Here is a 13,814-nt window from a genome sequence, read left to right as displayed (position 1 = left end):
AATGGGACTAAGAAGAAACTTTGAAACTTGGATTGGCATGAAAAGAAGCCAAAACAAGGGAAAGGAATTAAGGTAAGATAGCTGAGCGGAAGATTTCAGAGGGCGTCTTGAGAAGACAAACCAAAGTATAATGAAGCGTTCAAGGAACTGGAGTTAGAAAACCAGAAGTGAAGAACATGCTTGACATTTTCCAAGCTGAAAGAACTGAAGGACAAAGTTAAGCAGTATCGACTTGAAATGTTGAAGGATGCTGTGAGCAAAATCTTCAGTGATTCAGAAAGCATCAAAAGATAATGGAAGGAATATTCAGAATTTCTAAGTACTGAATCATTTCAGGAAGTAAAATATGATCAAAAATCAGTGGTACTGAAGGAAGAAATGCAAGTTTCACTGAAGGCATTGGCAAAAAAATAAGGCCCCAGTAATTGACGGACTACTAATAAAAGTATTTTAACAAACAGACTCAGTCCTGAATGTGCTTACTTTGTCAAGAAATTGGGAAGATAGCTACCTGGCCCATTGACTAGAAGAGATCCATTACTTTTTCCCCTTTCAAACAGTGTGAAAATAATTGAACAGTATCATTATTCAGTATTATTAATATCACGTGCTGAATGAAACACTCATAAATATCACATGACAGTAAATTCTTACTGAAGATTATTAAGAACTGGTTTGAACTGTACATTAACAAGAAACAGAAATTCAAGCTGGATTCATTAGAAGCCATGGAATGATTGCTGATATCAGAACGGTCTTGACTGAAAGCAGAGAACAACATAAATATGTTTACATGTGGTTTGGGGTTTTTGGGGGTTTTTTTTCCTATGCAGAGGTATTTGACTGAGTTGTAAGAAATTATGGAGATAGTGTAAATGAGAATCTCAGAACTCTACTTTGTGCTCATGTGAAACCTATACATAGACCAAGAAGCAGTAGTTTCATCAAGACAAGAGAATACTGCATGGTTTAATATCACGAAATCTGTGTATTGGAGTTGTGTCCTTTCTCCATAGCTATTCATTCCATATGCTGACAAATAATTTGAGACGCCTAACTATAAGAAAAAGAGGAGTCTGCATTATGCAGATGACACAACTGCATGTGGAAAGTGAATAAGAATCAGAGCACTTACTGAAGATCAGACTATAGCTTTCAATATGGGTTGTATCTCAACATTAAGAAGACAAAACTAAACCACTGGCCCATAACCATAATCGTAGATAGAAAAAAGATTGACGTCAGTGATTTCATTTAACTTGCATTTACAATCAACACTCATGGTTAACAGCAGTCAATAAATCAAAAGGGGCTGGTGGGTTGAGGAGGGTCCTCCTGGGCTGAGTGAGCATGGTGTGTAATCTAACCATGACAGAGAGAAAGAGAAAGTGAAAGTCAGCTGTCAAGGATGTCTTGAAAGTGCTAAAGAGCAAGGACGTCAGTTTAGTGACCAAAAGCGCATCTGATTCAAGCCATAGATTCCGGGTTTTTTTAATGCATTTGAAAACTGAACCGTCAGTATGGAAGATCAAAGAAGAATCAGTGGTCCCAGATGCTCTGCTGAAGAAGGAGGACCAATCAATCGCCTCCTGTACCAGTCAGATCCAATTTGACGGTACACACATTAAAAAAAAAAAAAAGAAGAATCTGTGGTCTTTGAATTGTGTAAAGAATATTGAATTGCAAATGCTGGGAAGTATGCTGCATTTGGAGGAAACTTTTAACCACAGTTAAATGGATACAGCCAATTTTGGCAGGTGTGAGAGAGTTTTGATTAATTCTACAGTATGCTTTGCGCACCCAAAACAAAGGAAGGAAGATCCACCTGTGGGATTTATAGACTTGAAAACCCACTGGAAGGTCACCTATGAGTTAATTTCTGACTAATTTCTGACTCAGTAGCACATAATAGTAACAACAACAGTGTAAGTAAACTGATGCTTTTGATTGTGATAATGATGAAGAGTATTGAATATTTCGTGGATTGCCATTAGAATATACAGCTTTGTCTTGGAGAATGTGTAATGAGAATCCTTCATAAAGGCAAGGGTGGTGAAGCTTTGTGTCCCATAATTTGAGCATGTAGTTAGGAATGACCAGTCTTTGGAAAGACATCATACTGGAAAGGTAGAGTTGGCAGAGGCAGTCTCACAATGAGTGAGGTAGACTGGCACAGGGACTGTCACAGTGGGTTTGAGCATATTAGAGATGATGATGAGGAGGAGGAGGCAGATTAGCACAGGGTTCAGATTTGTTGTTCATAGGGTTGCTGTGAATTGTATTTGGCTCCGTGGTGCCTAACAACAATACTTACCTGGATCCGTTTCCTCATTTCAACATGAGAAGATTCTAACCAGGAGAAGTTTGTGATTCTTTAAGATACATGATTAACTGGAAATAGAACCAAAATCTACTGTGACTTCTATCCAAGTAGAAGTTCTGCTTTATAAAAAATTTGAAATGTGTTGATACTCTCAAGTCTTATCTTCAGATTACTTGCCAAAATTATCAAGATTTTTACCTGTTATATGCATAGAAAATTAGGTAGTGAACTGAGTCATATACACTGTAAACTTACGCTTTCTTAGCTGATTTCCTTAATAAACGGTTTACCTAAACTGTGCCTAATTACCTGTCTTGGTGATGCTATTAATTCTGAACGGAAATTATTTTTATTGATAAGTTACTTCAAGTATTGTAAATTAAACACATGGTAGATGTAACACTTTGTTTTGTTGGTTTTTAGCATCAAGCATTGCGCGATTCTTTCAAATAACGTAGATCATCTCTTACTGAATTTAACGCTGTCGGACATCATGGTCTCCCTGGCAAATGCCTCAACTTTGCAGAAGGATTCCAACTGGATAGAAATGATAAGGAAGTTTGTGACAGGGACTCTTGAAGATGGCTCCAAGCTAAATAGTAAGCAGCTGAACAGATTGCTTGGTGTGTCGTGGAGATTAATGCAGATCCAACCAAACAGAGGTAAGAGATGCACCTTTGCTCTTCCTTAAGAAAGGACCTGGAACTATTTACATAGGTTCAGATTGGCAACAGCAACAGGGAAACTTGATTTAAACCACAGGAAGGCAGTGAATTTATGTGTTTGTAGTGAAAGGTACAAATCAGAAAAGGAGGACAAGAATGGTGGTAAAACAGGAAATATCATTGGTACCACTAAATGCTCCCTGTACATACCGTTGAAATGTGTGTGTTTTGTTGCAAATGTTTTGAACAACACAAGTTAAAAATTTTAATTATTACAATAAAAGAAAGGAACTGTATACATGCTGTTTAGCTTTGAAATACTGACTTTTAGACTCTTCATGTAATCGGGTTAATTATGCTTGAACCAAAAAATGCAGCTAGCCATTACAGAGGTAGCTAAGTAATTTACAAAGGAATATTTGCTTGAATATTGTAATAATTTATGGCTCCAGGTATTCCTTTTCCCTGAAATAATTCCACTCTGAGGCAAGTTTCCAATGAATGCAGAGCTAGAGGAAGAAAGTATAGATACTATCAAGAGATAAGCCACTGAGTCCAGTGATGTGGAAGTAAACCTGTTCTGTTTTAGTTTAAATAGAATTTGAGAGTCTTTTTTCCATGTAGAAGAATCCTAGTCTCTTCTAGCTTCAAGTTGCTGCATTACATTGTTATTTAATGTGATTTACTAATTCTTTTTTAGCAAGGTTCATTAATTTAAATAGAAAGCGCTGCTATTTGCATCTCATCTTAATTCATGCTTCTAAGTTTTTTCCTCACTACTTAGGTTTTTAGGGAAATGTGGATACTGTCTCCTCTTGTTGATTTTTCTATTCTTTCATCAGGCATTGCCGTGGGATTTTAATGGTAATCAGTTTCTGACTAGTCTTCTGACCTGTGGTAACGCAGTAAAGAACTCTTCTGTGCTTTAGAGGAATTGAAGGCTATTGAAGAAAGCATTTTTTAAATGGATATTTACCCTTTGTTTTTAGAGGCTACAGAGACTCTCATCAGAGCAGTGTACTCATTATACCAGCAGCGGGGCCTTCTCCTTCCAGTTCGGACTCTGTTACTGAAATTTTTCAGTAAAATCTATCAAAAAGAGGAATTGCGATCCGACAGGGTCAGGTAAAGTTCCGTTTATAGTTTATGTAAATGTTTTAATAAGATGATTACATCGTTTGAGAAATGAGCTTTTTACCTCTCAAATTATTTTGGAAAAAATAAGGAACCTTACAAAAAAGCATGCAAGCTTCTAAGTAAGTTAATACTTTATAATACTGTATACATCGTGAATTGTACATGGTAAATCTGTACTGTTGAATGAATCTGGAGGATGTTGCTGGTTCAGTTTTTTATACTGTGCAAGAGATTGAACACAGAGATACCCTAAATTGCTGTATGTGTGCATGATAACACACCTCTTTGTACAGTTGGGGGAAAAATGCATGAAAGCAAAATAAAAAGAAACAGAGAGAGTAGTACCACTGAACTTTAGGCACAAGCCTAAACAGAGAAGAGCCTGTTTGGCATGTGCTTCCACTTGCCCATGTGTAACTAAAAGAGAATGAAAGCAAGCAGTAGTGACTCCAGCAGGCTCCTGCCTTCTCGGTACTGTATGGAGTCATGTCATTTACTCTTAGAAACATACGGGTCACATGGAACAAGAATGAGGATAGTGGAAAATAACATTTCTGTTTGGCTGTGTCAGACAAGATAGACTATAGAATGTGGGAGTTAGGAATTAATTTAAGAGATGATGAGTTTAAATATATGTTAGACAATCAGGAGGTGATGTTTTAAGAGGAAGAAGCCTATTTGGAATACCTTAATATTTGAAATTACTTATTGGAACATGAAATTCAATGGTAAGATTGTTGCATAACTTTGTTTTACAGAAGGACACTGAAGTCTAGATTACTTTACTTGGCTAATCATATAATTAGTAGGTAACAGAACTAGAACTTGTGTTCAGATCTCCCTAATAACAAAAGCCTTGCTTAAACCACCAAGCTCTTGAAGGATAGCGGGGATAACTGTAATCAGAATCAGGTCATTAGAGCTTCAGCAGATCTAAGGAACTAATGTGACCCAGGTTTGGTACTATTAATGTGGAGGCAAACTCCATTGAATGCGTATGTTAAGAGAATCTGATCATTAATGCTCATTGGGATGAGCGAGCGGTTTACAAGAGTTTGGTACTGTACATGTCTTTTACAGGAAAAATAGAGTTTAGGTAGTGCTTCTATCCATAAACTGTTTATTTTATTGAATGTTACTAATGTAGTGAATGCTTAGTGTGACTTGTGCCCTCCCACAATACGCCTTGGAATCCTACTTCGGCATTGGAACACTACACTTATGGACAGGAATGTGATCTACTGTAATATAGTCACCCCCATAGTGCAGTCTAACACAGGACAGTCAGTCAGCTGAAGCCAGCCCAACATATGGTGGATAGTCACGATTGATTTTGGGCATCATACAAAACCACAGTAGACACAGAGATGTGGAGACACAGATACCATGGAAAACAGGTACTAACCGTTTTCCTTGGTAGATGAATTTAAGGAAATCCAAGCACTGGCTGGCTTCTAGAAGCTTGCATATAGATGGAGGACATTCCTGTACATTTTAGGTTCTGGAATTGGTCTTCTGAATTTTAAGAAAATTTCTGTTCTTAAAGCCAACTGCTTGGGCTATATGTGTTACAGCAGCACCAAGAAACTAAAACTTTGGTTAAAACCGTAGAAAATGTGTATAAATACAGCTACTGAGAAAATGATGCTGGCATCTTGTACGTTTTCAAATGTTTAAATTAGTAAATATATGCATGTGCTGTTGGTAGTTAATTTAGTGTAATGACTGATGTTACTATATTAACTACAAGTAGCACCACTTTGAAACATTTGTCATATATTTTGAAGTACTTTTTAAAAGAATATTAAACTTTCCCTTTGTGTTTGAAAAGAAGTTGTCTTCATCTCTGACCTCTCCTAGGTACCGCAGTAAGGTGCTGTCTCGTTGGTTGGCTGGTTTACCATTGCAGCTTGCCCATCTCGGCTCACGAAATCCTGAGCTCTCCACACAGCTTATTGAGATCATTCATACCGCTGCAGCACGAGCAAATAAGGAGTTACTGAAAAGTTTACAAGCCACCGCTCTTAGGATCTACGGTAGGAGTCGGCTGTTTAATGATGGGAGTGGTCACTGGTCTGTCCCGATTTGGAAAAGGTAGTTTTCAGAGGAGCTGCTTAGGCTTGCTTTTCCTGTCATCCGAGGTAGTTAAATTGATAAAATGTCAAAATATTTAATAATATGTTAATTTTCAAGACGAAGCATTTATTAGAATAACTTAGGAAATCAAACTTCAGAAATCATTTTACGTACTTATAGCATGCTTTAATTAAGTCTTTTAAATTACAAGGCTATTCATGAATTAAGAATAGGATCCTTAAAGTACTTTGAACCTGTGTTGACAAGAGAAAGCTTGTGTTGGTTATTTACTCACAGTGAAGATCTTGTATAAATTCCTTTTATTCATAGAATCTTCAACTTAGGACAGCTTTCATTCTCACTCCATCTAAGTCAACTCTCATGTGAGTCATATACTTCATCTAAAAATTTTTCATTTTTATTGTTTTTATTATCATTATCTTTTGAAATGAGCATCTGAGAATTATATGTACAAATTACAGTGGTGCAACATTGTAAGACATAACAATGCAAAACCAAGACAGGCAGTCAAACTCAAACAGCATTTGTGTCAGAACTAACTCCTCCTGTGGGGTTTTGAGGCTGTAGATCACGTGGGAGATTGCCCATGTTACTCCTGAACAACAGTTTCTTGCTGGTGGAATCAAACCGTCCTCAAAGAGTCACCACCTTTGAGTTAGTGGCATAAGTCCTTATTCAAACGGACAATCACGAGTATGATTTATTGGATCTGAGATACATTGTAAGTTGGAGGCTACCTGTGTATATTTAATTCATTTCTGGAACTGATTGAGTATTTAAGGAAAAACATCAAGAAAAGTATAAAGGAAACAACAAAAACCCATTACTGCAGAGTTCATTCTAACTCATAGTAATCCTGTAGAACAGAATGGAACTCTACCCCGTGGGCTGTAATACTGACTCAAGGAGCCTGCCATATCTTTCTTCTGTGGAACAGTCACTAGGTTTGAATCTGCAACTGTTTGGTTACCATCTCAGCTATTAACTACTGCACCACTAGGTCTCCTTCAGTAAAAGCATACTGGGTTATGTGTTGTTGTTATGTGCTGTCAACTCTGAACCGACTCAGTTGACCTTCCAGCAGATTTTCAGAAGGTAAAATGCACAGGAGGCGATTGTCCATCATCTTCTACAGAGCAGCTGGGGGCTTCAAACCACATGCCTTTGGGCTGTCAGTGCAGTTCCTTCCCACTAAGCCACCAGAGCTCCTGGATATCTTTGTGTGTGTGCATATAGAAAGAAGACCTGATGGCATGGCTGCTAATGGAAAGGTGTGTAGGTTGAGCCTGCCAGTCACTCCACAAGAGAAGGAGAGTGTTGGATTCTTAAGCCGTAAAGACTTGGAAGAGATTTGCTCTAGGTAGACCCTCCTTTACAGGGTCTGTTTGATGAAAATTGGCCTGATGGTATTGATTTCGTGGTTTGATGTGCATAGGTAGAGAATTCATATGCTATAAAATCCACCGTTTAAATAGATAATGGTGCATTTGGATAGATTCTCAAGATTGTGCAATCATATCCCTTCTCTAATGCTAGACCATCAACGTCATCCCCATCCTAAAGGAAACTATGCTTTTAGCAGTCTCTGAATTCCTCAGCTGTTTCCTGGCAGCTACTTACTTATTTTGTGGCTTTTGGGTTTTGTCTGTTACGGATATTTCATACAGGTAGAATCCTACAATATGGATTTTAATGTCTTTTTTCTCTTATTTCACTTACTGTTTCTAGGGCTTATCCACTGTGTAGCATGTAGCATTACAGTTGATTTTCATTATTTGTAGTAGTTACATTCTATAAAAAGTTTCTGTAAACATTGAGCAGATACTAGTTGTTGCTTTTAAGATAAATAGGTTAGATAGATTCCTGTGACCCTGTTTTCTTGATTACATAACCTTTTTTAAATGCGTATTTCTGTTTAACCCATCAATCCTAAGGCACCATCGTGGACTCAGTTCTGACCCACAGTACCCCCACAGTACATAGTAGAATTGCTCCTGTAATTCCATGGCTGTACATTTTTTGAAAGAAGCAGACACAGCTTTTTCCCTGTGGAATGGCTGGTGATGTCAGCTGCCACTCTTTCAGTTTTGGGAACACTTTAATCCTAGCATCACTAGGCTCCTTTCTGTTTAAAGAAACTAATATATGTTACTGACTAATGAACACTGAGGAAATTTTTAAACTCATAGGTAATGTGTATAAATTCCTTTTGTTAATAGAATTAATTTTATGCTTGTCCATATTCCTATCTCACTCTTCTTTACGATTAGGGACACCAGACAGCATTTTAACACCATTCTTGAGTGTCATTTTAAACAGTGAGATCTCAGAACTACGCCAAAATGAAAAAATTTGGCATTAAATAGGAAAAAATACTTTTCGGGTTTTAACCAAGGCAAACTGTCACCTTATCGACCAGCTGGCAGCATGCGCGTTGAGTGACTCAAAGTTTTTACTGCTTGTGTATTTTTGTAAATGATTGCAGTAGCAGCATGAATACTGTCTTGATTGTGAGTTAGAAATAATACACAAGTAGATGAAACTTACTAAGTAGATGAAATCATAAATACAGAATGAGAGAATGATGAGAATTATTATAATGGCTTTTTTAAAATAATATGTCACTGTACTGATATTTATGCATTCATCTATTGATGGACATTTGTTTCCATTTTTGGTGGGATTTATTTGAAACTGTTTCATATATTGCTCAGACAGATGCACTAAGAAATCTTTTGTTATAAATTAGGTTGATATTCTAATTGTTACTCTTTAGCAGAGTTGAGTGATTTTTATTGTCTATTCACTCGCATCCAAAATGTTACCTATAACAAGACACTCGGATATAGTTATTATAGTGTTGATTAAATAAGTTATTAAATAATTCTCTTCAATATTTTCCTTTAGGAAAATGCTTTTTATGAAAGATAGTTTCCTTTAAGAAAATACATACATTCTAATACATTTTCTGCATGTGTCTGCTTGCCCCGCTAGATCCACAGGAAGGCACCGTGGTGGTTCTCCCAGCAGAGTCTCAGGAACGTCTGGTTCAGCTTGTGTATTTTCTCCCCAGCCTGCCTGCTGATCTGCTTTCTCGGTTAAGTCGTTGCTGCATTATGGGAAGACTTAGTTCCAGCTTGGCTACCATGCTTATTGGAATACTGCAAATGAGGTAGCATGCTCAAATGAGCTGTATTTTACTTGTATAATCTTTGCCACAATCCCTCCTCCTGGTAATTTGGGACTCCAGAAGGCATTTAAAGTCATGCACCGCTCTGGTATCTGTTGCATCTGAGTTGATTCCTACTCCTAGTGAACCTTTAGGACCATACAGTGCTGGGATCTTTGTGGAAGCTGACTGCTACATGTTTCGGCTAACAGCTGAGCTCTGAACTACTATACCACCAGGCCTCTGATACTTCTGTTTAACTTTTTTTTTCCATTAGTGGTTAAAATGTACACAACAAAACAATTGTCAATGTAGCATTTTTTTTTTTATGTGTGTACCATCAAATTGGATCTGACTGGTACAGGAGGCGATTGTTCCTCCTTCTTCAGCAGAGCATCTGGTGGATTTGAACCGCGCACCTCTGGGATTGCAGTGCAGTTTCCTGCCACTCGGCCACCAGCGCTCGCCCAATGTAGCATTTTTACATATATTCTTCTGTGACATTGATTACATTCTTATGTTGTACAGCTCTCACAATGATTTTTTTCCAGATTATTTTACAACCTATAACATGACATCATTGGCCATTTAGGAAACACTTCCCTTTTTACGTTGGTCACCACTATTAATCTTCATTTTCTATATATTTATTTGAGATCATCGAGTATTTGTCCTTTTGTGACTTAGTTCATTCAGTAAGTGTGCAGTGCTGGTCTTGCATTTTGCACTGATTGCCTTTCTGTTTATACTTACGTAGTAGTTGTTTATATGTATATACCTCATTTTCATTTGGTTTTTATCCCCCCACCTTTTGGCTGTTGTGGAAAGTGCTGCACTAGTGTATTGGTTTTCCTTTGCTTCCCTGCTTTGACTTCTGAGTATGTATATATCTAGGGTTGGGATTGCTGGATCACATGGTAATTTTACACTTTGCTTTTTTAAGAATCTTCAAACTTTTTTCATGTTGTTGTTATTGTAGAGTTGGAACTGACCCAAATTGGAACCTCTGGCAGGTTTTCAGAGGCAGTAAATCTCATGGGAGGAGATTGCCCATCTTTCTCCTGTGGAGCAGCTGGTGGCCTTGTAGCTTCTTTTTATTAGGCCATCAGAGTGTTTGGGGTTTTTTTTTTTCATAGCGGCTTATAATAATTTACATTTCCACCAACAGTGGGTAAGAGTTCAATTTATCAACACCTGCCATTTTTGTTTTGTTTTTAAATCATTGCCATTCTGATGGGTGTGAGTAAGATAGTTGAACAAGGACTGAATACACTCTTGCAGATAGTTTAGATTCTTTGCTTTTTTAATGAATTTATGGACTGAGGCTCAATGTCAAGAAGACAGAGATTCTCACCACTGGACCAATTGGCAGTGTCAGGATGGATGGCAAAGAGATAGAGATTGTTCACAGCTTCAGTTTGCTCGGCTCCACAGTCAACACTCTTGGCACCAGCAGTCAGGAAATCAAAAAGCGTATCGCGATGGGAAAGTCTGCTGTTAGGGACCTCTCTAAAGTACTCAGGAGCAACGGTGTCTCTCTGGAGACTAAGGTGCGCCTGATACAGGCCATGGTCTTGGCAATCGCTTGTTATGCATTAGAGAGTTGGACAATGACTAGGGAGGACAGAAGGAGAGTGGATGCCTTTGAGCTGTGGTGCTGGAGAAGAGTACTGAACGTACCATGGCCTGCCAGGAAAACAAACAGATTCATCTTGGAGAGGATTAAACCAAGCTACTCCTTGGAGGCAAGGATTCTGGGGCTTCGTCTGACATACTTTGGACATGTTGCCAGGAGGGACGGGTCCTTGGAGAGGGACATCATGCTTGGGAGGGTGGAGGGACAGCGCAGGAGGGGAAGACCCTCTATGAGATGGATTGATTCGGTGACTGGGGTAATCGGGATGGGTGTGTCAGAGGCAGTGCGGTTGGTGCAGGATAGAGCAGGGTTTAGAGCTGTTGTGCATAGGGTCGCTATGAGTCGCAAACGACTGGACAACGGCACATAACAACATTACTATATATTTACTTTCAGTGCAACAGTTGTAACAAGTCATTAAATAGACTGAATCACTAATTTAAGACTGTTAATATGTATAATTATTTGTGTAGGAAGATCAGAAGAGATGACATTTACTCCTTAAAACTTGTAAGGGTTTGCAAAAACATACTGGCATATGAGACTAATGTATGGAAAACCTTGATTGTCTTGGAATTATGACAGAGCTCTTCTATCCAGTTGCCAGTGCTTGTCAGTCCTTTTAGCTTCAGGTAGTTTTGATGACAATACTGTTAACTACTTTAAACATTTGTTAGTTTCTCCTAATTTTCTTTAATAAAAATAAGACTTGCTCTTTGTTACTGTGTGCTGTTGAGTCGGAACTGACCTTCTGGTATGTTTTCTGTGGTAGAAGCCTGCCCATCTTTTTCCCACAGAGCAACTGGTAGATTTGAACCATGTGCCTTCCAGTGTGGAGTTCAGCCTTTTACCACTGGGTCCCCTGAGCTCCCTTAATATTTACTAAAATGCCCAACATTAAAAACCATTTTTTCTTTTCCCACAAATTAAAGTGGTATTGTCTGTATTAGCTTCCAGGAGAGGGCACTGTGTGCCTTTGATTTAATAACTCTAACAGAAGGTGTGTTCTAATATTTGATTCAAGTCTGCTTTTGAACGTTTTATGAAATTGAGCCTTTTTAAAGCTGCATTTAATTCATGTTGGTTTTTATTCACTTATGTGTAAATACAGCAAGGATAATCTACAATAGTTTTTTTCTTTTTGTGGAGATCAATTTTGGTATATGTTGAATTTACAAATCATAATAGAAGTTCATGATCATTAAAATAAAAAGCAATTGTATTTAGAATTTCCATTTTCGCATTTGTGCAGAATATGTTTATAGAATTCCCTACTGATAGTTTTATTGCTCCATGTAAATTTACTTTTAGAAACAGTGAATAATCAGGACTTGTGGGTTTTTGAGAAAATGCATTAATTTTTATTACTCCACCTATATTAAAAACTTAATTTTTATTTCCTTCATGTGGGTGTATATTGGGTTATTTCACATCATGGTTTTCTTTTCTAGTCTGTGACTATAACTTAGCCAGTATTTTTTTTTCCATTCGTACCATTAAAAGAATCTTCTTTCTCAATCTTACCTGTTTCATTTACCCTTGCTGTATATGTTTCCATGAGTCTTTTAATAATTTTTAAATTTTGTTACAATAATGGGCCTTAAAGATCAAAGGAAACGTAAGTATTATGTTTTGACATCCTTCTGTCCTTATCCGGGAAGTTAGAAGCCTAAGTGGTGGAAGTCCATCAAGAGACATTCTTCATTTTCTTTTCACCTGTTAAGAGACTTTCACCTGTTAAAGAGACTAAGAGATGTTGCTTCTGTCTTTTCACCCTCCATTTATCGTTTCCTACACCTTGATCTTGTTCTCTGTACTATTTTATGTGTATTGTTACATAATCATATCTATATCTTCCCTAAGTCTGTATGTTTTCCAACTTTATCTTATTTATAACCAGGCATACTGCTTGATAAAATCCATAGGAGAGAGAAATTGCTTGAAGTTTGGCCTGAGATTGTAAGTGTGGATATATGGCAGCGCTTGCCAGGAACCGTTCCTGCTTGTTCCATGTGTCCTAGCATCCTTTGCTAACAATAGAATCCCTCTTTTCACTTTCAGAAGTGTTGTGGTGTGGACTGTATATGTGTGGTTGTTATAGTTTTAAGGATGATGTGGTAAGTTGTCATTTGTGCAAAGTAGGCCCCTAGGTTTTATTACTCATTTCAGCCACTGGATGGCGTACTTGCTTTCTGTTTCCACTAGGTTTTATGTGAGTAGTGTTTTTCTAATCACTGTTTTGTGCTCCTTTTCCTGCTGAGCATCTGTGACATTTCTTAACCTCCTACCTTATATTTTCTTTCCATATCCATTTGCTCATTGTGTCAGGCAGGTAGGAGTGTGTTTACACTATATTTAATGGAGAAAAATGTATTAAATGCTTAGAGTTGAGTTAGAAACTATTTTGTCTGATCCCTTTTTAAATGGTATGATGAAATTTGTTTTCATAGTTTGTTGAATGTGATTATTCATGGCCTTTTTGCTAGATTCATGGTGACATTTCTTGCTTTAGTCCTAGACTTGCTTTTTAAGGGGATTTTTAAAGAAGTTGTTGGATGGAAACTTCTGATAACAGAAATCAGTTAATCCTCTAACTAGAGGCTGCTTTACATTTAGCTGTTCCCTTGAGTCCTTCACCCCTGCTTTAGCTGCAGTGTATCCTGAATACACCCAGTTACAACTTCTTTAAGTTTAGGAACACCATTTTCTCTTCATCCTTTCTTTAATGACTCTAAACAGAACTGTTCTTCACTTAATTAAGATACTTTTGTATAGTTGGATAGGAAA

The 13,814-nt window shown here is 37.6% G+C and overlaps 1 protein-coding gene across 2 annotated transcripts in view; it reads left to right on the top strand.

Annotated features, from left to right (window-relative positions):
• TEX10 (testis expressed 10) overlaps positions 1-13,814 on the top strand; it is a 44,064-nt gene that overhangs the window by 10,903 nt on the left and 19,347 nt on the right. For both annotated transcript variants that reach the window (XM_006886880.1, XM_006886879.1), the window contains exons 5-8: positions 2,747-2,985; positions 3,978-4,113; positions 5,986-6,161; positions 9,217-9,394. In XM_006886880.1, the coding sequence (XP_006886942.1) occupies positions 2,747-2,985; positions 3,978-4,113; positions 5,986-6,161; positions 9,217-9,394 (729 nt within the window). The remainder of the gene's footprint in view (positions 1-2,746; positions 2,986-3,977; positions 4,114-5,985; positions 6,162-9,216; positions 9,395-13,814) is intronic.

Source organism: Elephantulus edwardii, unplaced genomic scaffold, assembly GCF_000299155.1.
Source record: "Elephantulus edwardii isolate Elephantulus edwardi_28Jun2011 unplaced genomic scaffold, EleEdw1.0 scaffold00052, whole genome shotgun sequence".
NCBI classification, from domain to species: Eukaryota; Metazoa; Chordata; class Mammalia; order Macroscelidea; family Macroscelididae; genus Elephantulus; species Elephantulus edwardii.
Note: the sequence above shows the minus strand (reverse complement) of the source record. Positions and strands in the feature narration are given on the sequence as shown.